This window comes from Callithrix jacchus, chromosome 4 (genome assembly GCF_049354715.1).
Source record: "Callithrix jacchus isolate 240 chromosome 4, calJac240_pri, whole genome shotgun sequence".
Taxonomy (NCBI): domain Eukaryota; kingdom Metazoa; phylum Chordata; class Mammalia; order Primates; family Cebidae; genus Callithrix; species Callithrix jacchus.
In genome coordinates, this window is record NC_133505.1 from 23255727 (window position 1) to 23276272 (window position 20546).

Sequence of the window (20546 nt, forward strand, 5' to 3'; positions counted from 1 at the left end):
TTTCCTTAAGATCACAAACAAGAAAAGATGTTCATTCTTTTCACTTCTATTTGAAATTGTATTGTGGGTTCTAGCCAGACCAAGCAGACAAGAAAATAAATACAGACATGATACTAGAATGACTTAAGAAACCCATTAAGTAACTACTACAATGAATAAATGAGGTCAGTAAGGTTGGAGGAAACAAAATCAATATATAAATTTTAACTGTGTATCAATACACTAGCCATGAACAATTGAATAGTTAAATTATAAAACAACTCTACTACTTATCATAGCCCCCAAAATAATCAAATACTTAAGAATAAATTTAATAGATATAAAACTTGTACTCTGAAAACTATGAAAGAAATTCACTAAGACTTCACAAATTGAAAAACATTCCATATTCATGGATCCAAAGAGTTATATTGTTATGAGGGGAATAACCCCAAATTGGAACTTTGAACAGTTTGTCAATTCCTAGACTTAAATATGAATTTACCATATGACCCAGCAATTGCATTCCTAAGTGTCTACCAAGAAAAATTAAAACATAGGCCCAGAAAAAAAGTTGTACAACAATGTTGATAGCAGCTTTGTTCATAATAATCAAAAAGTTGAAATAACCCAAATGTCCATCAACTAATGAAGGGTTAAGTAAAATGTGATATCATATCCATACAATGAACTATTATTTGACAATAAAAGGGAAATTGAAGCCCACTGCAGCATACACTTTACATGGTGTAATGTATGATGTATGAATTATACTGTAAGGTGAAAAAAACAAATGTAAATAAATACAGGTATGTATTCATGTAATACAGACATGACACCCAGAGCACCATAGCTTCAGCAATGATTATTTGTAAAACACATTGCCACACAGGTTATTGTAGAAGACAATAACTAGGTCTTGTATAGCTGTGTTTATCTCAATCATGTCTCAAAATGGAAATTTTCTGAAGCAGGAGTGACTGGGCCTACCATCAAGAGATGTCTCATGGAAGATCACAGCGGTCAGTGGTCAGGGCCAAAACGCCACTAGGAGGATCCTCCTCACCAATGTGTCCACTGCCACTGCCAACCTGGAACTGGCCCATGGGGAGTTTCACTAAGCAGGGGCTCAGTAGGAAAAAGTGAGGGAACCACCCAAGAGGGGAACAGGCAATACCTCTAGGACCAGATTCTGAGCAGGGCAAATATGTAAAGGACAAAGGACTTAATGGCGGGGGGGCACGGGCAGAACTAAACAGAAGGTAAAGATAAATGATACCAACAAGACAACATGGTGGGAAAAAAAAAAAAGCTGCCAGGTGGGGTGGCTCATGCCTGTAATCCCAGTACTTTGGGAGGCCAAGGTGGGTGGATCATGAGGTCAGGAGTTTGAGACCAGCCTGGCCAAGCGAAACCCTGTCTCTACTAAAAATACAAAAATATTAGCTGGATGTGCTGGCACACGCCTGTAGTCCCAGCTTCTTAGGAGGCTGAGGCAGGAGAGTCGCTTGAACCTGGAAGGTAGAGGTTGCAGTGAGCCAATATCATGCCATTGCACTCCAGCCTGGGCGACAGAGCAACTCCATCTCAATAAAAAGAATAAATAAATAAATAGCTAAAATGTGAAATATAATTGTAAAGTAGTGACAGTACTCAATTCCTCTGCACCCAAAAACACTCCCAGAAGGAGATGGGGGCAAAGAGAATAACCCATCAGGACTGAAATTTATGATAAAAAAGCAAAACACTTTGTAAATTCCTAAAATATTCACACTTTTCATGAAGTTGTACTATATCTCACTTCTAAGAGTTTAGACTGAGATATTCACAGGCTTTAAATTATTGCAGCATTACTTAGAAATGCAAATAATAATAAATAACATTGAGTTCTTACTTTGTGCCAGGAACTATGTTGCTAAACTAGTTATCAGCTAATCCTCACCCTTATTTGATGAAGTAGATACAATTAAAATCTCATTTCTGGGGGGTCAAAATAGCATGAAAGAAAATAATAAAACAAACAATCTCATTTTAAATATGAGAAAACTGGGGTACAAAGAGTTAAGTAACTTGCTTGAAGATAGAAAATTGACAAGTAGCAGTTGAGACTTGAATTCAGGTACCTAGTTCCCAAATCAAGAAACTTAACCACAATATCAGTATGTCCCAGGTGTACATATAATAAACTGGGCCATCTCATTTTAGGGTTTATGTAACCAAATATAACTAGCATGTCAATTTTATAATAGTTACATAAAGTTTTCTTCTGAAATAAACATGTAAAAAATGTGACTCAACTTTTTTAAAAGCAAGCAGAATAAGGACTGGACAGGAATACAAAAAAGTAGACCCCTCAAAACATGTATGATCAGCCTATAAAGTCTATTTTCCATAGGTTCACCCAACACAGTTTTAGTATGTCTACCACTCTGCTGTCTCCCACTCAAGTGAGCATCTTTCTCTCTCAAGAAGTAATGTCCTGACGTTTATCAAATTTTCCTTTTCTTCATTTTATCCTAACTTATCCTGAAGCTCCAGGACGAGGCCACTTAACTATTGAAAGGTCCCAGACTTTTTTTTTTTTTTTTGCAATGAAAAGATCTATGAGGAATCTGGTAGGCATATGCAAGCATTTTTTAAATGGCAGGGCTACATGGATGCTACTCTTGGAGGGTTCTTCTTTTAAATGTGATAATCTGCCCACTTCTAGCACCCAAACATACTCCAGTTGGCAGAGGGAAAATGAATCTGTGTTTCATCCTGAAGGGCCACAGACCTTGCCAAAGTACTTCCATTTCCCATGATCCAACACCTCTAATACTCCAGAGATACTGTGCATCTCTGGCTTTTCCATACAATGGACAGAACTCCAGAACTCTCTGTACATTTAGGTAAGTCTTCTGAAGGCTTAGAGGCCACTATCCTGCCTGCCAACTTCCAGGTACCAGCCAGCTCCCCAAGCAGAGGGCACCCTCACCCACCTGTGCATGTTCCCATTGGTGGTAAATGACTGGCCGCACACTGTGCACTTGTATGGCCTCTCGCCAGAGTGCACCAGCATGTGGCGATCGAGGGAGCTGGCTGAGCTCAGTGACTTCCCGCAGATGCTACATGAGTGGTCAGCTCCTCCAGTGTCTGTGTTGTGCTGCAGAAAGCAATGAACACAGTGGTCACTCAAGAAAATGCGTCAAAAGCTCACCTCTTAGGAAATGCAGATCCAGAGCTTCATTAAAAAAAACCAATGAACTTTCTTGACTATGTGTTTCTGTTTCATTTTAAATATCTTCCTGAAGAGGCAAAACGTTATCAGGAAAGCAAGCAAATAAATATTTTGTATGATCTTCTTCCATTCCCATGTTCTGTTTTGAAAACTACTTCTATTGAAAGGCTCAGAAAGAAGTGGAGCCTTCCCAGGTCTTTTTTTGAACTACATACTGATTCACTGACCACATATATAAACTCCTATGAGCAGAAGAACTCTCAACAGTGAAGCAAATATGTCCTCACATTGAGAGTCAATGTCCCTTCTTCAGATTTGATGACTCAGGCCTGCCGTCAGAGAAAGAGAACTGAAACCTGCACAGGGCAGAGAGTTTCAGCCTTTGAAAGACAGTATAAATGAACATTTCTATCCAAAACCAAGTTACTTTAGTGCCTTGATGTTATTCAGTGCTGTGTTATGATTTTACAGGGTCATCAATCCTTCACTGTTATACATTCATCAATATTCTGTCATGAATTGGACAAAGCAGGAGGAGGAGAAGGATAAATATCGCAATAAAGGAGAAAAGCAAAAAAAAGACCCCAAGCCAAGTAGATTTCCTGCCATGTGATGTACATTTACACTAATATAAGGAAGAGGGTTGCAACTATGATCTCATTATGTTGTAAGGAATGTGATTCAGACCAACAAGCAATATACAATGAAAGGTCCTTTAACTCGATGTTTGTTCAAATTTAAAAGTGGATTTTATTTTATTTATTTAATTTGAGACAGAGTCCCAGTCTGCCACCCACGCTGGAGTGCAGTGGCGTGATCTCGGCTCACTGCAACCTGCTCCCGGGTTCAAGTGATTCTCCTGTCTCAGCCTCCAGAGTAACTGGGATTACAGGCACATGCCACTGTGCCTGGCTAATTTTTGTATTTTTGGTAGAGATGGGTTGGCCAGACTGGTCTCAAACTCCTGACACAAATGATCTGCCCATCTTGGCCTCCCAAAGTTCTGGGATTACAGGTGTGAGCCACCACACCCAGCCAAAAGAGAATTCTGTGTTGACCTAAGACTTTGGCACAGGAACACAAAAATCATTTCATAACCACCCACCAAAATTGTTTACTTAAAATACTAAATTTAAATTAGGCACAGCTATAACTCGGCCATTAAAACCTAATTACCAGCTGGGTGAGGTGGCTCACACCTGTAATCCCAGAACTTTGGGAGGCCAAGGTCAAGAGTTCAAGACCAGCCTGACCAACATGGAGAAACCCCATCTGTACTAAAAATACAAAATTAGTCAGGTGTGGTGGCGCATGCCTGTAATTCACGAGGCTGAGGCAGGAGAATCACTTGAACCTGGCAGGCAGAGGTTGCGGTGAGCTGAAATCATGCCATTGCACTCCAGCCTAGGCAACAAGAGCAAAGTTCCATCTCAAAAAAAAAACCAACAAAAGTAAAAAACAAAAACCCAATTACCCTGCCCTCTGCATAAGGAAGAATAATTTAAACAAAAAATAGTCTAGTCCGGCTGGGCACAGTGGCTCATGCCTGTAATTTCAGCACTTTGGGAGGCTGAGGCAGGTGGATCACAAGGTCAGGAGTTCAAGACTAGCCTGGCCAATACGGGGAAACCTCGTCTCTACTAAAAATACAAAAAAATTAGCTGAGCGGGTGGTGCACTCCTGTAATCCCAGCTACTCAGGAGGGTGAGGCAGGAGAACTGCTTGAACCCGGGAGGTGGAGGTTGCGGTGAGCCACGATCATGGCATTGCACTCCAGCCTGGGTGATAGAGTGAGACTCCATCTCAACAAACAACAAACAAACAAAAATAGGCTGGCCTGAAGGTAGTGAGTTATCTCAATTGACTGCTCACCGTGAATGTTTAACTCCTTGTTCTACTCTTTCCCCTCTTTTCACTACTGCACTTTACTAAAAAAAAAAAAAATTAAAAATAGAAAAGCGGTAGCCTACCTGGCGAATGTGCATGGTCAGCTGGTGCTGGGTAGTGCAAATCTTCTCACATAGGGGGCAGTTATAGGAAGACTTTTCCTCTTTTGTTTCCTAAAAAGCGATTAAAAGGGAAGATATATTTCAAATTACAGTCAATGAGTACCTTTTCTTTCTGTAATAACCACTTGTGTCTATGTAGCTGAGAGCATGGGCTCCAGAACCTGCCCAGGTATGAGCTTGTGCAAGTCACCATCCTGTCTGCCTCAGTATCCTCATCTGAAAGATGGGAAAAACAGTACCACCTACCACACCATGCTGTGATGCAGGTTAAATTAACACATGCAAAGCACTAGAATAGTGCTGAGATTATAGTAAGTGCTCAATAAATACTAGCATTCTAATTACAGATACCACTTAATCATCTGTGATGGCAAAAAATTAAGCATCAACTCACAGAAGAGCTAGCAAGGAATACATTTCTCCCCAAGTCCAACCTGGGTTCCAGGCCCTATTTTCCATCAGGTTTCAGGGCCTCCAAGAACACATGAGAGATAATAAGATTCTCATCAAAAAAGCCCACCCTACCAAGAGGGAAGCCCTCAGTGCCAAGCTGTGCACCCAGTGGGCATGCTGTGATTCCTCTGCCCACTGCTGCATCTGCTTAACACTGCTCATAAATAATCAATAAAAACATAACTCCAAGAAGACTGCTGCCCTCATCATGACAACTTTGATAGGAATGCCAACCCAAGCTAAAGATTTCTACAGAAGGTAACAAAAGAACCAACTCACTACTTGGTGAAGGGGCTCCTTTCATGTTCCCTCAGAACATGAAAGACTGCACAGGTCAAGCAGTATATGTATATGTTTTGTCTTTTTAAGAAAAAGCCAGTGTCGTTCACTAATCCTATGCTACAGATCCTCTTTCTAAATAATTCATGTAGAGTTCTAGGCTGTGTGCATTATTGACTCCTCACCCTCACAGTCCCTAAGCAACACGGTTCCTGTCTCCATACCCAAAACTGACTGGACCTAGGCTTGGATATCTCTCTCAGGAATTTGGAGTTGGGATACTCAGATATTTCTAAAGATCAGCAGAATCACCTGGGAGGCTTTTTCTATGTATTTAACCAGATTCTTGACATGCTCTATCAGTCACTGGGGGACTGGGGTTGGGGGAGTAGAACCCCAGAAATCTGTTTGTCTCTCAAGCTCCCCAGATGATGGTGATATGTGCCCAGGTTTGAGGATGGCTACCTTACTAATTTGGGTGATTATGAACAGTTGAATTGAAAGTTCATGGAGAGGTGGGGCCAAACCCAAGAAGGCTAGCACCTTGGCAAACCAAGGCCAGGAGAAAGTAGTGTGGAAGATGCCAGGGCTAACCCAACAGGATGGAGGGCACTGTCCCTAGAGCCGGATGCTCCATCTAGGCTCTGGGTCATTTCCTGTCCTCAGGCATCTTTCAATAGATCACTTTTTACTTGTGTTCATTTGAGTGAGTTTCTGCTCCTTGCAAATAACACCAATTATTGAGCACTTACTATGCGCTAACTCTGTATACAGAACTCAGGGTTTTTTCACAACTGCTAAAAGACGAGCACTATCATCGATCCCATTTTCTGGATGAGGAAACTGGGGTACAGAGAGACAAATAACCTGCCCCAAGTCAGAGAACTATTAAGTGGTAGGCACAGTATTAAAACCCAGGCCAGCTGCTCCACAGCCCATGCTCTAAACCACTATGCTATATAAAGTCTGACCAAAAGAAGGATTAACCCCAAGGCACAGAAAGAAAACACTCTTGTGGTTGCGTATGAGAGATGATGAAAATAAGTCACCCTGAAGACTATAAAAACAAATGGCACCATAAACCAGATGGGTGGAATGAAGGCATGATGATGTCTAGCTCACAGCCACCTTCTCTCTAGCTCCTCTTCAAAGATAAACAAGTCACATTCTGAACAATAGGAACTTTAAAAAACAAAAACAAAAACGGAGTCTCACTGTTGCCCAGGCTGCAGTGCAATGGCACAATCTTGGCTCACTGCAACCTCCGCTATCCAGGTTCAAGTGATTCTCCTGCCTCAATCTCCCGAGTAGCTGGGAATACAGGTATGTGCCACCACACCTGTAGAGATTGGGTTTTGTCATGTTGGCCAGGGTGGTCTCGAACTCCTGACCTCACGTGATCCACCCACCTTGGCCTCCCAAAGTGCTGGGATTACAGGCATGAGCTACAGTGCCCGGTCGGAACTTTTTTCTAATCTATGGAATTGGGTCTGGAAACTAGGCATGCTCCACATTTTCTCACTTTCAGAAAGAATTAAGGATATGGATTCTACAAAAGAGGAACATCCTAGAGACTGGGGGGAAGAAATTCCCAGTCTTACTTATTCATCATACTAATAGTTGTTTCTGAGATATAATGAGGGGGAGGAGATGTCACATTTTTTCAGCCCAGTTCTACGACTGCAGTCAGAGTAGAGCTGGCCAAGGACCCCCGGGGGGTGGGAGAAACAAAAGCAATAGCAACAAAATAAGAACACTTGGCATAACAAGGATGGATGTCTCACAGCCAGGCCAAAAGTTGGGGACAAGTTCAATCTCTGGGGTATTGTTGTCAAATTAGTAGATAGGTAATTTTATATACATAACATTTTTTAAGTCACCAGCAGAATGTAAATACATGTTAAAAAAAAAAAATCACCAAGCTTCAAAGTGACCAGCCACAGGGAAACAAATTTTTTAAAAAATCATCTTGCATTCACCTTGCAATAGACAGCAGGCACACTGTGCAGCTGGTGGGGCTGACTGCTGTTGATTATGGGGTGAATCATGAAATGACTCCCAAATCTTCTCTGAAGCTGGCAGCAGTGTGCTAAGACCATCATACAGGTCTACAAAATCCAAGGTATCTGAGATGAGGTCTGTCTACAGACCCAGACGTAATCTTTTAAAATGAACCAGGCCAGGAGTGGTGGCTCACGCCTATAATCCCAGCACTTTGAGAGGCTGAGGTGGGAGGATCGCTTGAGCCCAGGAGTTTGACACCAGCCTGGGAAATATATAGTGAATCCTCATCTCTACAAAAAGTTTTTTTATAATTAAAAAAAACAAACAAACCCAGATATCACAGTAATTAAGACAGCTTACACAGATTAGCTGTATAGTTTAGGAAACTAGGAATCAACCAAGCTCTGGTGAGATATAAAGACCCTGTCTCTATTTAAAAAAAAAAAAATAATAAAATGAACCTAATAGAAAAGAGAGCACTGTGATATTGGAAGAGAGGCCCTACTGAAGAATTTTGTTTTTGTTTTTTATAGGACATGGGGGTCTCACTATATTGCTCAGGCTGGTCTTGAACCCCTGGGCTCAAGTGATCCTCCCACCTCAGCCTCCCAAGTAACAGGGATTACAGACATGCCATCATGCCCAGTACCCTAATGGAGAATTTTGAATCCAGTTATTGCAGTCATGCTGGTGGAAGGAGCATACTTCCTGAGATGAAAGACAAAATTAGCAGCTAATGTGATAACTAACCATTCCATAATGAAACAATCTGGCACCCTTGTCAGCATCCGGCTATGGCTAATCTCTCCTGGAACTCTTAGCTCACACAGATGGGACTTTCCCCTGGCTCCCTTCTCTCAGCTCTCCCCGTCTAGCCCACAGGTAAGGAGAATGCTTCCTTCTCCCCCATACTCTCTCCCCACTGAGTTTTGTTTTTTTTTAGATTAATAACTATATTTATCAGACTATCTCTGGCCCAGACCTCCATTTAAAAAGCAAAGTCAGGATACCAGATCTCTGGAGAAGAAAGGAGGGGGATGAAAAGGTGACCCTGCCCCACCTGCACAGTTGCCTCCTCACACCTTAAGAGGCGGCCTCCAGTTAGCAAGCAAACATGGGAGATGCTGTGGGCATCCTCCAGGGCCCTAACCATAACCAGGTCTTTGATCTGGAGCCTGGACTTGGGACAACTTGAAGATATGTGGGGAAAAGCTCTTCCTGGCACTCCACTTGTTACTGGTAGAGCAGGATGAGGACGACAACCTCGTCTGTCTTATTCTTCCCCAAATGCCTGGCACCTGATACAGTAGATAGCTGGATATAGGAACTGGGTACATATTGTCCAGTGGGTTGATGGATGGAGAGATGGATGAATGGACAGTCACATGAAAGTGCAAATAAACCTTTTCTTCCCAGAGCTAGCACTCCTTCTCGACTCAGGCCACAGTCATACAGGCTGAGAATTTTCTCAGGCACCCATAGGAAGAGAGGCACAAGGAAAAAAGGAAAAAAAGAGAGAGAAAGGAATCAGTGTTCCAACCCTAAAACATCATGGAACTCTGGCAAGTTCTCATCCTTGAGCAAGACGTGGAGAAATGCACCTTCTCACACACTGCTGGCAAGGTTTGGGGCTGGTACAACTTTTCTTGGAGCACAAGTTGTATTGAAAGCCTTAATTAAGGCTCTATTTCTAAGAATTTATAGAAAACCATCATATTAATACTCAGAGAATTCTGTATAAGGACAGCCACCATAGAACTATTTGTAAAAAAGAAAATTAGTTCACAAAAGCCCAGCAGGTTTGCTTTCTCATCCATCTCTGGTTCCTAAACAAACACAAGACCGCCTTCTCTCCAAGGATTTAGTATAGTCTTATTAAATCAGTTAAACCAAATTTTAAACACAAGGAAGTAAATTCATATCACATGGATCCAGAGATGAAATGAGAATTATTCACTCTCTGCCACCTTCCTTCTGTTCAACAATATGTTGCCAAGACATCAACAACTTTTTGAAAGTGTCTCATTTATAATAAGATTCTTCTTATTTCCCAACAGAGAAGATGTTAACTTTTATAGCAGTATTAACCCTTTCCAATTCTACCTATTTACTTTCCCATGTCTCCTGATCCAATGAAAAATCAAGACTAAATACCATCTTAACTGGAATTCTCTGAAGCCAAATTTGGTGCTTTTCAAGGATAGAAAGCTGAACGTCAGCCCTGGCACAAGCAGTCCTTAGTTGCTACCTAATCTGAAGACACTGAAAAATACCCAGGTATGTGAATGAGGAAACAAACTACATCACAGTAGAGAAATCAGTCACATTCCCTGCCACGGCCATCACATGAAGAAAGCTTGAGTTAAAATCCAATGGTGGGGCCAAGAATAAGGGCGCTTCCACTAACACCGGCACCACAGCAAAGAAAACTTTCTCCATGAAAGGAAACTAACATAAGCTGTGAAAATTTTGCTCTTGAAAAATGATTAAGTCCTCTGGGTATGTCTGTTTTATTCCAAAGTCTTCTAAGATTTTATCATAGTAAACTGGGAAACATCTCCCAATGTCTCATGGATTGAACCCACCGGAGGTCACCACCAGGTACAAACACTTACCTGGTTCCTTCTGCCAATCCGATTTGGTCCTGGAGGCTTCGAGGGGGACTTGATGCCCTGAGGGCTCCTGCCATTCTCTGTGACCTTCCCTACACTCATGACCGCCGACATCATGGTGTTGATGGAAGACAGGTCTGAACCTTCCAAGCCAACAGGCGAACTTGACGTCATTGGGACAGGGGTTTAAGCTTCTAAGAAGCCTCTGCCATAAAACTGAAAATCGGAAATTGCTGATGTGATCATGGGGAAGTTTAGCCTTCTGTCATTGCCAGGGACGCTGGTCATGGCTACGCTAATTGTAACTTGGGTCAAAAACATCCAATATTCTCTTTCTCCAGTTAGCCACATTCATGCCCAGAATGATGGAAGCTTTCATCTAAACAAAGGGTTGGCATACTAAGGACTAAATAACCTTGCTTTTCTTCTGAGTGTGCACTACCAACAGGACTCAATGTCATGAGAGGCTGGTTTCTCTGCCTTTCCTAATTGAGGTTAGGCAGAAGTGGGAAAGGCCAAGCCAACGATTACAAGGTCCAGAAAGCTGCCACCCTACCAGCACTCTCCTAAGAACCTAGACTCACTTACTACTATAGGAATGTTCTAGACCTGAAACTAGTAATGAGAAACACAGGTTTCATTTAACTCCACTGCTGTAATACAATGACTTCAGTGGGGAGCCTGAATTTTATAAGAGATTTGAGAAGCCAACGCTATCAGAATTGCAAACAAATTTCAAATTGACATATAAAAGCCTGTTCTTAAAAAAAATATACAAACAAGCAGGTCACATACCCTAGAAAATGGAAAGAAGAACCCCCCCTACCACCACCACACTGCTGATTACCTCCATTTTCTGACCCAACTGATAGACTATGATATTTCCCCCTGCTGTAGCTATCATCCACATGGAGTAGGAAATGAGTCTGTGTTGACCTCTTTTCTTCTTCTCTTCGTAGCACTCGTTGACACTGGAAGGGAAACAAAGGTCCAAAATGAACATCTTTTCACTTGGTGAAGAAAAAACTGAAATTGTTTATTTGCTGTAATCTTAGACCACTATATTCAAGAAAATGCAAGGAGCACAAATGAGAGGCAGTGTCTGCCTTTCTTTCTTTCTTCCAAAACCACATTCTGTAGCTGTTTCTCAACCTTAACTGATCTTAACCCCTGCAGTGCTGCCTGCCACACATACTACCAACAGCGAAAAGAACTCTTCAGTATTTTAATTTCTGAAGCTCATGTGTATACCCATGCATCAAATTTTCTTTCATACTGTGCCTCAGTCCCTTGCAAGGATGCTCAAGCTCCACTTAACCTATCTCATGCCTCTACCTAAAAGTGACCAAAGACAAAACAGTTCAGGCATTTGCTAAAAGCTTAGTTGAGACACTCTTAGGACAGAACGAAAAGAAACCTGACAACATGAAAAGAATGACCAAAGGGAAAACTATGGCCCATGGATATGTCACAATTCACTTCTTCAGACCATGTGCACGTGTGTTCTTTGCAACTAGAACTATATGGCTACAGGTCTGGCCAGTAGGTATGAAGCCTACTGCTTTCCTCAGTTTATCTAGGAAGATATTCTATAGCTGAAGCCCTACCATAGTTATTAGGATATTAATATCCTATTATCCCACAATGTGTGCTAATAAATTCTACAAGTCCACAATAGCAGCTGAAGATCAAGCTCATCATCTCAGCTGTAAAGAGAATGTGTAGGAACAACACAAGAAAGAATATTTCTCATAGCTTCCTCCTCCAACTTTAGGGGATATGACCTAGCATATAAGAAATGGTACCAACCAGAGCAGCTACAAACATGCAGTTCCAGCCTAAATTCTTACCAAAAGGAGCAAAGAGAAACTTAGGGGCAGTACTTGTCTTGTAAAGAGACAAAATGTACCTTCCTTGTTAATAGACATTTTGGAGCTGTGAATCAAATGGTTTTCCAACTGGTAGGTAAAAGTAATACCTGCAGAAACACACAATTTGAGACTACGAATCCAGCCTCTTCGCCCACATCTTCTCTATGAAGAGAAGAAAGCTATAGCCAAAATTAAAAAAAAAAAAAATTCTATACTGTCATCTTTCCATGATGTTTCCCCATGCTAGTAGACCTTAAATTTATGGAAAATTGTGCTTCAGTCTGGACACAGTTGCTCACAACTGTAATCTCAGCACTTTGGAGGCCAAGGTGGGAGGATCACTTGAGCCCAGGTGTTTGAGACCAGTCTAGGCAACACAGCAAGACTCCATCTTTGTAAAACATTTTTTAAAATTAAAAGAAAAGGAAAACAGAACTGTACTTCAAACTTCCTGTTTTTAACTGTCTTTGAAGGTTTATTTTAGGCAATTTCTCTATAGGGAAAAAACAAGTACACACACAGTGCATACATGAGTGTGTAACAACACTTTTTTTCTTAATGGACTACTAAAAAGAGAGTCATCAGTTTCCCAGAATTTTTGTAATCAATCACATAATTACATACTTGATTAATAACTGGATACCTTCAGTACGGAATTCACCTCATTCTTTTAAATATATACACACATACACATACACATATATATATCCTTCATAATTTTAATGTACAGAGAATTATAAAATAACTGACTAGAAATCTAGCTTTCCTGTAATTGTTACAAACTTTCCACCAATTTATACTATGAGGTTTGAAGATGATCTTGCTTTTGTCATATTACTACATGTAGAAAAGAGGGCTATTCCCAGCTACTTCGGTGGCCAAGGCAGAAGGACTGCTTGAGCCCAGGAGTTCTAGTCCTGCTTAAGCAAAACATCAAGACCCCATTACAAATGTTAAAATCAAAAACAAACAACAAAATGCATGTGTGTATGTGTGTGAAGAAAAAGAAAAAAATGTGGTAGAGTTTGCTCAAGTTGGGGAACACGTTAAACACCTTTAAGACTAAATGCAATGTAAGTTATAAAAAAAAAAATTCTATCATTGAATAAGTGGAGAGGAGGGAAACAATAAGGAAACTGACAAAAATATATTCACTAAACAGAGTCAAACTGCCAGTAAGCATTCTTTTCAGTCATGATATCAAAGGCACATTCTTGCAAACTACCTAAGTGGCTTAAATACAGAAAGTAGCAAGTCAAGTACAGTTAACCAGTGTGAGGGCTGAAAATTGTAAAAGCTATCCCACTTTAAAAGGAGAAAAGCCTTGCAAACTTGTTGTTTCCCATTTTGTCTGGACAGGAAGACATTTGCTAAATGTATTTCTTCCTTGGGGATAAAGTGTGACACTACCCACTGATGACACAAAGATCACTTACATTTACTTCCTTCTCCTATTTTAAGTAAACAGCAATTTAAAAAAAATAGAGACTCTTATCTCTAATCTGAAAGTACAATTAATAAAATGAAACTCCTAGCTACATTGTTTGAAAAAAAGAAAAGTCATTGGACTCATCCCTGAGAATCTGTTCCAGAAGCAACCCAACCAGCCCTTTGAGCTGTGACAAGATTGTACTTCAGTTTGTTCTTATGTTTTCTATTTGAGTTCTCCCTTCAGTACCACAGAGCAGGGCAGAAGGGGAAGAAGCTGTTTCAAGGCACAATGAAGCTCATTGTTCTATGTTAGAAAAAACCCACCGTAACATGTGGGCTCTTCTACATGATCATCTAACCAGAGCAAGCTGGCCAGTATTAGGTAGTCCTATCTACCCCATACAGACACCTTGGACAATTCTGGAACAATAACCCAAACTAATCAATCTAAACCCTCCGATACTCAATCTAAGGGAATAAAAGATCATTTCTAACACTTTAAAGCACTTTTTTCTTTCTAGATATTTACAATCCTAGACTTTTCATTCTTTCCTCTGTGCCATTTCTTCTCCCTGACATTACCCCAATATTAATAATTAATAATGTTATTAGAAAATAAGACCAGGTGTGGTAGCTCATACCTGTAATCCCAGCACTTTGGAAGGCTGAGGTGGGATAATGGCTCGAGGCCAGGAATTTGCGACCAACCTAGGAAACACAGCAAGACCCCATCTATACAAAACAAAAATCAGCCAGGGCACAGTAGTTTATGCCTGTAATCCCAGCACTTCAGGAGGCCAAGGTGGGTGGACTACCTTAGGTCAGGATTTTAAGACCAGCCTGGCCAACATGGCAAAACCTCATCTCTACTAAAAAATACAAAAATTAGCCAGGCATAGTGATGTGCGCCTGTAACACCAGCTACTCGGAAGGCTGAGAAAGGAGTTGCTTAAACCCAGGAGGCAGAGGTTGCAGTGAGCTGAGATTGCGCCATTACACTCCAGCCTGGGTGACAGAGCAAGACTCCATCTCATTTAAAAAAGAAAAGAAAAAAGTCAGGCATGGTGGCATGCATCTATAGTCCCAGCTACTTGGGAGGCTGAGAGGAGGATCACAAGAGCCCAGGAGTTCAAGGTGGCAGTGAGCTATGATCATAACACTGCATTCCAGCCTGGGTGACACAGTGAGACCCTGTCTCTCAAAAATAAATTAAATTAAGGTGAGGCACAGTGGCTCATGCCTATAATCCCAGGACTTTGGGAAGCCAAGGCATGCGGATCACCTAAGATTGGGAGTTCGAGACCAGCCTGGCCAACATGGCCAAACCCCATCTCTACTAAAATATAAAATATTAGCCAACGTGCTGGCGCATGCCTGTAATCCCAGCTACTCGGGAGGCTGAGGCAGGAAAACTGCTTGAATTGGGAAGGTGGAGGTTGCGGTGAGCTGAGATTACAACATTGCATTCCAGCCTGGGCAACAAGAGCGAAACTCCATCTCAAAAAATAAAATAATAAATTAAATTAAAAAGAAAAATCACTGGCCCTATTCTAATATTATCCCTTCTAACTAGAATCAAAGAGCACTGGAAACCCAGATGAAGTTCCCAAGTCATAGATATGATCAACATTACCAAGCAGATCAACCTGGTATTCCAGTTTTTAACACACATGGTCTGGATTTGGGGGGAGGAGAGAAAAAAAAAATGAGATGTCCAGAGTGTGGCTTCCCGAGACAAACCCTTGGCACCCTTCCTCATCCAACATTTCAGGCCCATCAGATCATGAACTAAAAAGTTATAGCCATAATTTCTTTCTTTCTTTTTTGAGACAGTTTCACTCTAACGCCCAGGCTATAGTACAGAGGCATGATCTTGGCTCACTGAAACCTCTGCCTCCCAGGTTCAGTGATTCTCTTGCCTCAGCCTACCAAGTAGCTGGGACTACAGGCACGCACCAGCACATTTGGCTAATTTTTTTGTATTTTTAGTAGAGATGGGGTTTCGCCCTGTTGGCCAGGCTGGTCTCAAACTCCTGGCCTCAACTGATCTGCCCACCTTGGCCTCCTGAAGTGCTAGAATTATAGGCGCGAGCCACTGTGTCTGGCCTAGTTATAATTTCAACACAATTCTGCACCAAAGCCTCAGGAGGACCTGGAATTGGGGAGGTGGGGGGGACGATGATTAAAAGGGAGGTGGGAAGGGTATGGGAAGACTCCACATTCAACATTGTTGTGACTCACTGAGAGTCAAAACCATTTCACTAACCTGTTTTCTTTGTGTTATCAAACTTCCCTCCTTACTGGGGGGCTGAACCTGGCTAGGCCCAAATGTGGGCAGGGTCACACCTCAGAGCCACCAGTCCCGGAGCACACAGTTGCAGCAACCTACAAAAACAAGAAAAGGTGATGTTAAAAGAGGGTTAAGACCAGAAATGGTCCTCTGCTGAACATCACCCACTGGGAGTCATAAATAAGGACTAGAAAATATTTCTCATCCCTTGCCTGCAACTACAAGCAAGCTGCCAGGAGCCAGGATGATTCCATTCAGAGTTGTCCCATTAACATCCAAGTAAGAGCTTGGAGCTCATTGTACCTTGAACAGACCTTGAACACCCCTCTCCCCCAGCAAATTCCAACAATGAATGGCTTGGACCACTGGCTCCCAGGGGAGCTTCGTGCATCCTAATGGCATGTTCATAGCAGATGCCTACAGACTGCCAGGTTAACAAGAAGAGAAAAGCAATGCAGTGATGAGTGCTATCAGAAACACAAGGGAAAAAAAGAAGATAGTTGAAGAAATTAAGAAATATACAACTAGCAGTGGCTCACACCTGTAATACCAGCACTTGGGGAGGCCATGACTGGGCAGATCATTTGAGTTCATGAGTTCGAGACCAGCCTGGGCAACAAGGTGAAAACACTATCTCTATAAAAAATACAAATAGCTGGGTGTTGTGGCATGCGTCTGTAGTCCCAGCTATTATTCTGTAGCTGAGGTGGGAGGATGGCGTAAGCTGAAATTGCACCATTGCACTCCAGCCTGAGCAACAGAGCCAGACCCTGTCTCAAAAAATAATAGTAAGAATAAGAAATATATAACCAAACAGTGCCTTAAAGGATAGATTATTATATCCTTGCCTGGGTGTAAGGAGGAAGTGTTGGTAATACATGTCAAATACGACCAAATGCAGACCTTTTTCCTTTCTGTAGGAAGATGCAAAAAATGTCTCAAATTACACATGCCCTTCAAAAGTTTGAGCAAGTCCGCTCTGGAGCGTCAAGGGCTTCAAAGCCCTGCGCTGGGAGAAAACTGGAATGCAGCATTTCCCAGAGCTACATCATGTAGCCACATTCTCTGGCTTTCAACATAGCTTCCCTCAGCTAAGGTAAAGAGCACAAAACTGGGAGAAAACTCAGAGGTAAAATAAACCCCACACAGACAACACCTACAGAGAAACAACTGCTTGGCATATTTTCTCACTTTTATTCCCCTTTTGGAGCATCTAGAGATAAGCTGCCTATCTGTGCTACATAGCTGTCACCACGAACCTCAGGACTAACCCACAGGGATGGCCCCTGCCCCACAGAAGGGGATGCAGAGTACCTCAAGCTGGACATTATAGACCCCCCACCCACACCCCACTGAAAAAACGCACATACTCTATACTCAACAATTTTGTTCAGTACCAGGAGGGTCAGGGACCCTAGAAAACCACCCAGGGAGAGCAAGCTAAGAATCCCTGTTTTGCCTGATATTATAACCTGCCCTCTTGTAAACTATGAATAAAGTCTATTTTATTAACATACCTGTGGAGTTTTCAGAAATGCACAAACATCCTTTCAGACTATCTTCACCCATCTAAGGTGAAATTAAATACTGTTTTTAAAAAAGAAAGCAAAGTTATTGTTTTTTCTTTTTTCTTTTTTTGTTTAAGATGGGGTTTCAACATCATGGCCAGGCTGGTCTTGAACTCCTGACCTAAGGTGATCCACCCACCTCGCCCCCCAAAGTGCGAGGATTACAGGCGTGAGCCACCGCACCCAGCCTCTTTTTTCATGTTTTAATTAATGACAGATGTTATTAGGAATAAAGTCTGGAGAGGAAAAGCCCTTTGGTTTTTTTCTAGAAACTGCCAAGATCTTCAAATAAACAGCATGAACCACAATTTTATTCATAATTAATAAAAACAACTTCAAAATTTTTTTAAAAATTAAAGAAATAAAAATAAATAGGCCGGGCCCAGTGGCTCACGCCTATAATCCCGCCACTTTGGGAGGCTTAGGTAGGTAGATCACCTGACGACAGGAGTTCATGACTGGCCTTGCCAACATGCCAAAACTCCCTCTCTATTGAAAATATAAAAATTAGCTGAATATCATGGCACATGCCGGTAACCCCAGCTACTTGGGAGGCTGAGGCAGTAGAACTGACTGAACCCAGGAGGCAGAGGTTGCAGTGAGCTGAGATTGTGCTACTGGCACTCCAGCCTGGGCAACAGTGAGAATCCATCTCAAAAACAAAATAAAATAAAAGTAAATTAAAATAAACACACTTCAGAGTCAGAACAAGTATCTGTAATTAAAAATTTCCAGCATACAGCTAAGGCTTCCATTAAAATTTAGACCTGTTGCCTCCCTTCATTTTAAAAGGATAACTTAAAAAAAAAAAGGTCCACTGAATGGCTTCCCGGAAGCACACAGGACAGCAAGGAAGAGAAAGGATGGCTTTAGAACAAGAGGGCTAGGCTGAGAGACTTGACCTTGAAACTTCCATCCTCTTGCCCTTGGGTATAAATGATTTGAATATTGAGAATGTCTCACAATAAAGCCAAAGTCACTAGGTTGTTTGTTTTGGGTTCTATTAGGCCTCAGGGATTCACAGAGCTTGAAGAGTGGAAAAATACAAGAGTTTTTAGAAGAAACTTTAAGATACTCCTTACCTCCATCACCAATGCCTCAGAAAAAAAAAAAAAAAAAGACTAGTTGCACCCTAAAGATGACTCCTGTAGGTGAAATGTGACAGAAAGGCTGGGTCTTTGAGGTGTTGGTAAAGGCTGCTAAATTTTTGGATTTGCACTCCCACAAGATTTACGCAAAGCCAATGAAGGCAGGAAGACTAGGAGAAGGCGGAAGTCCCTCTGTGGGGGGAAGGAAAGGCCAGCCCCAAGCCCCAGGGGAGATAAGGAACAATGCTATGTGAAGCCAGACACTGAAGATTAAGGGGCGGGTCTCCAGGTCTAAGGAGATAGCAATGAAGAGATTAAAGATAAGAGCTGCATCCCAGTTTCTGAAAAACGTAAAGGTGGTTTTTGTGTGTGTGTGTTTTTGAGACGGTCTCATTCTGTCACCAAGGCTAGAGTGCAGTGGCACGATCTGTAACTTGTCTCCCTGGTTCAGGTGCTTCTTATGCCTCAAGCCTCCCAGGTAGCTGGGATTACAGGCCTGTGTACCAACCACTATGCTCGGCTAACTTTAAATTTTACATTTTTAGTTGAGACTAACACTGGGTTTTTAGGATTTAGCCATGTTGCCCAGGCTGGTCTTGAAAGCCTGGCCTCAGGTGATCCACCCACCTCAGCCTCCCAAAGTGCTGGGATTACAGGCAAAAACCTGAGGGTTCTTTTTTTGTTTGTTTTTGAGACAGTCTCATTCTGAGGCTGGAGTGCAGTGGCACGATCTTGGTCTCAGCTCACAGCAAACTCTGCCTCCCAGTTTCAAGTGATTCTCCTGCCTCCTGAGAACCTGGAATTACAGGTTTGCACCACCATGCCCGGCTAATTTTTGTATTTTTATTAGAGATGGGGTTGCACCATATTGGCCAGGGTGGTCTCGAACTCCTGATCTCAGGTGATCCACTTGCCTAGGCTTCCCAAAGTGCTGGGATTACAGGCGTGAGCCACTGTGCCCAGCCTCCTGAGGGTTCTTAAAGTGAAATCTAAACTCTGTCCTAAGGCCCCCAGGAAACATGGAATAAGTTTAGATTCCTAGAAATGATGGTTGAGACTCTGGAAAAATGTTCTCACAGTGATAGAACGGTGGGTTTTACAACACTTGAGACCAGGATGGGCACAGTGCAGAGCCTCCACAACGCCCAAAAATACTTGGGATGGCTGATCCATGCTATCTACGAGCCTAGTTGATCAGTTCAGGCCAACCCAGGACAAGCTAAAAGTTTGAGTTAACAGTTCAGACACTAAAATGGTCTGAGCTATGAGGGAGCTTGATGAACAGCAAAGGCATCTCTTGAAGGATAGGCTGTGTCTTGGCTAGGCTGGCAGAATCAAACCAGGCTAGATGTTCCACCAGGGACATGACTGTTCTCTGCCTGCAAAGCTTGGGGCAAAACTGTCTCTTCTAACCACCTCACATGTGCTCTGAAGGCTGAGACAGCTGTGCTGATGACTTTGAGTTCCAGGAAGATGATGTGTTTCTTGGCTTAGGGTTCAGGCTATGCCCTGGATAGGGCAGCAACCCATGAAAGTCACCCCCCTCACCAACAACCCATGGCTGGCACGGGCTTAGGTAAGACAGGAGCCTTAGAATGTCACACAGCGCCTCTCAGCATCTAAGCAAGATCTACACCATGGGGCACTGTAAGCTGCTTCAGTCAACTCTGATCTTCTCTTCCTGGGTAAGAAGGGACTCCTAGCAGGTGGAGGGGAGTTGAGCATGATGGCTCATGCCTATA

The 20546-nt window shown here is 42.2% G+C and overlaps 1 protein-coding gene across 24 annotated transcripts in view; it reads right to left on the reverse strand.

Moving 5' to 3' along the window:
• The window catches only part of RREB1 (ras responsive element binding protein 1), a 203226-nt gene that overhangs the window by 61321 nt on the left and 121359 nt on the right, over positions 1-20546 (reverse strand). For 19 of the 24 annotated variants that reach the window (XR_013533775.1, XR_013533771.1, XR_013533776.1 and 16 more), the window contains exons 2-6: positions 16125-16243; positions 11404-11527; positions 10560-10772; positions 5170-5259; positions 2961-3124 (exon numbers count right to left, since the gene is read on the reverse strand). Coding sequence is in view for 15 of the 24 variants with exons in the window: in XM_035295013.3 (XP_035150904.1) it covers positions 2961-3124; positions 5170-5259; positions 10560-10730 (425 nt within the window). In the remaining 9 variants the exon portion in view is untranslated. The remainder of the gene's footprint in view (positions 1-2960; positions 3125-5169; positions 5260-10559; positions 10773-11403; positions 11528-16124; positions 16244-20546) is intronic. The other 5 variants (XM_078368417.1, XM_078368421.1, XM_035295016.3 and 2 more) reach the window with 1 other exon arrangement.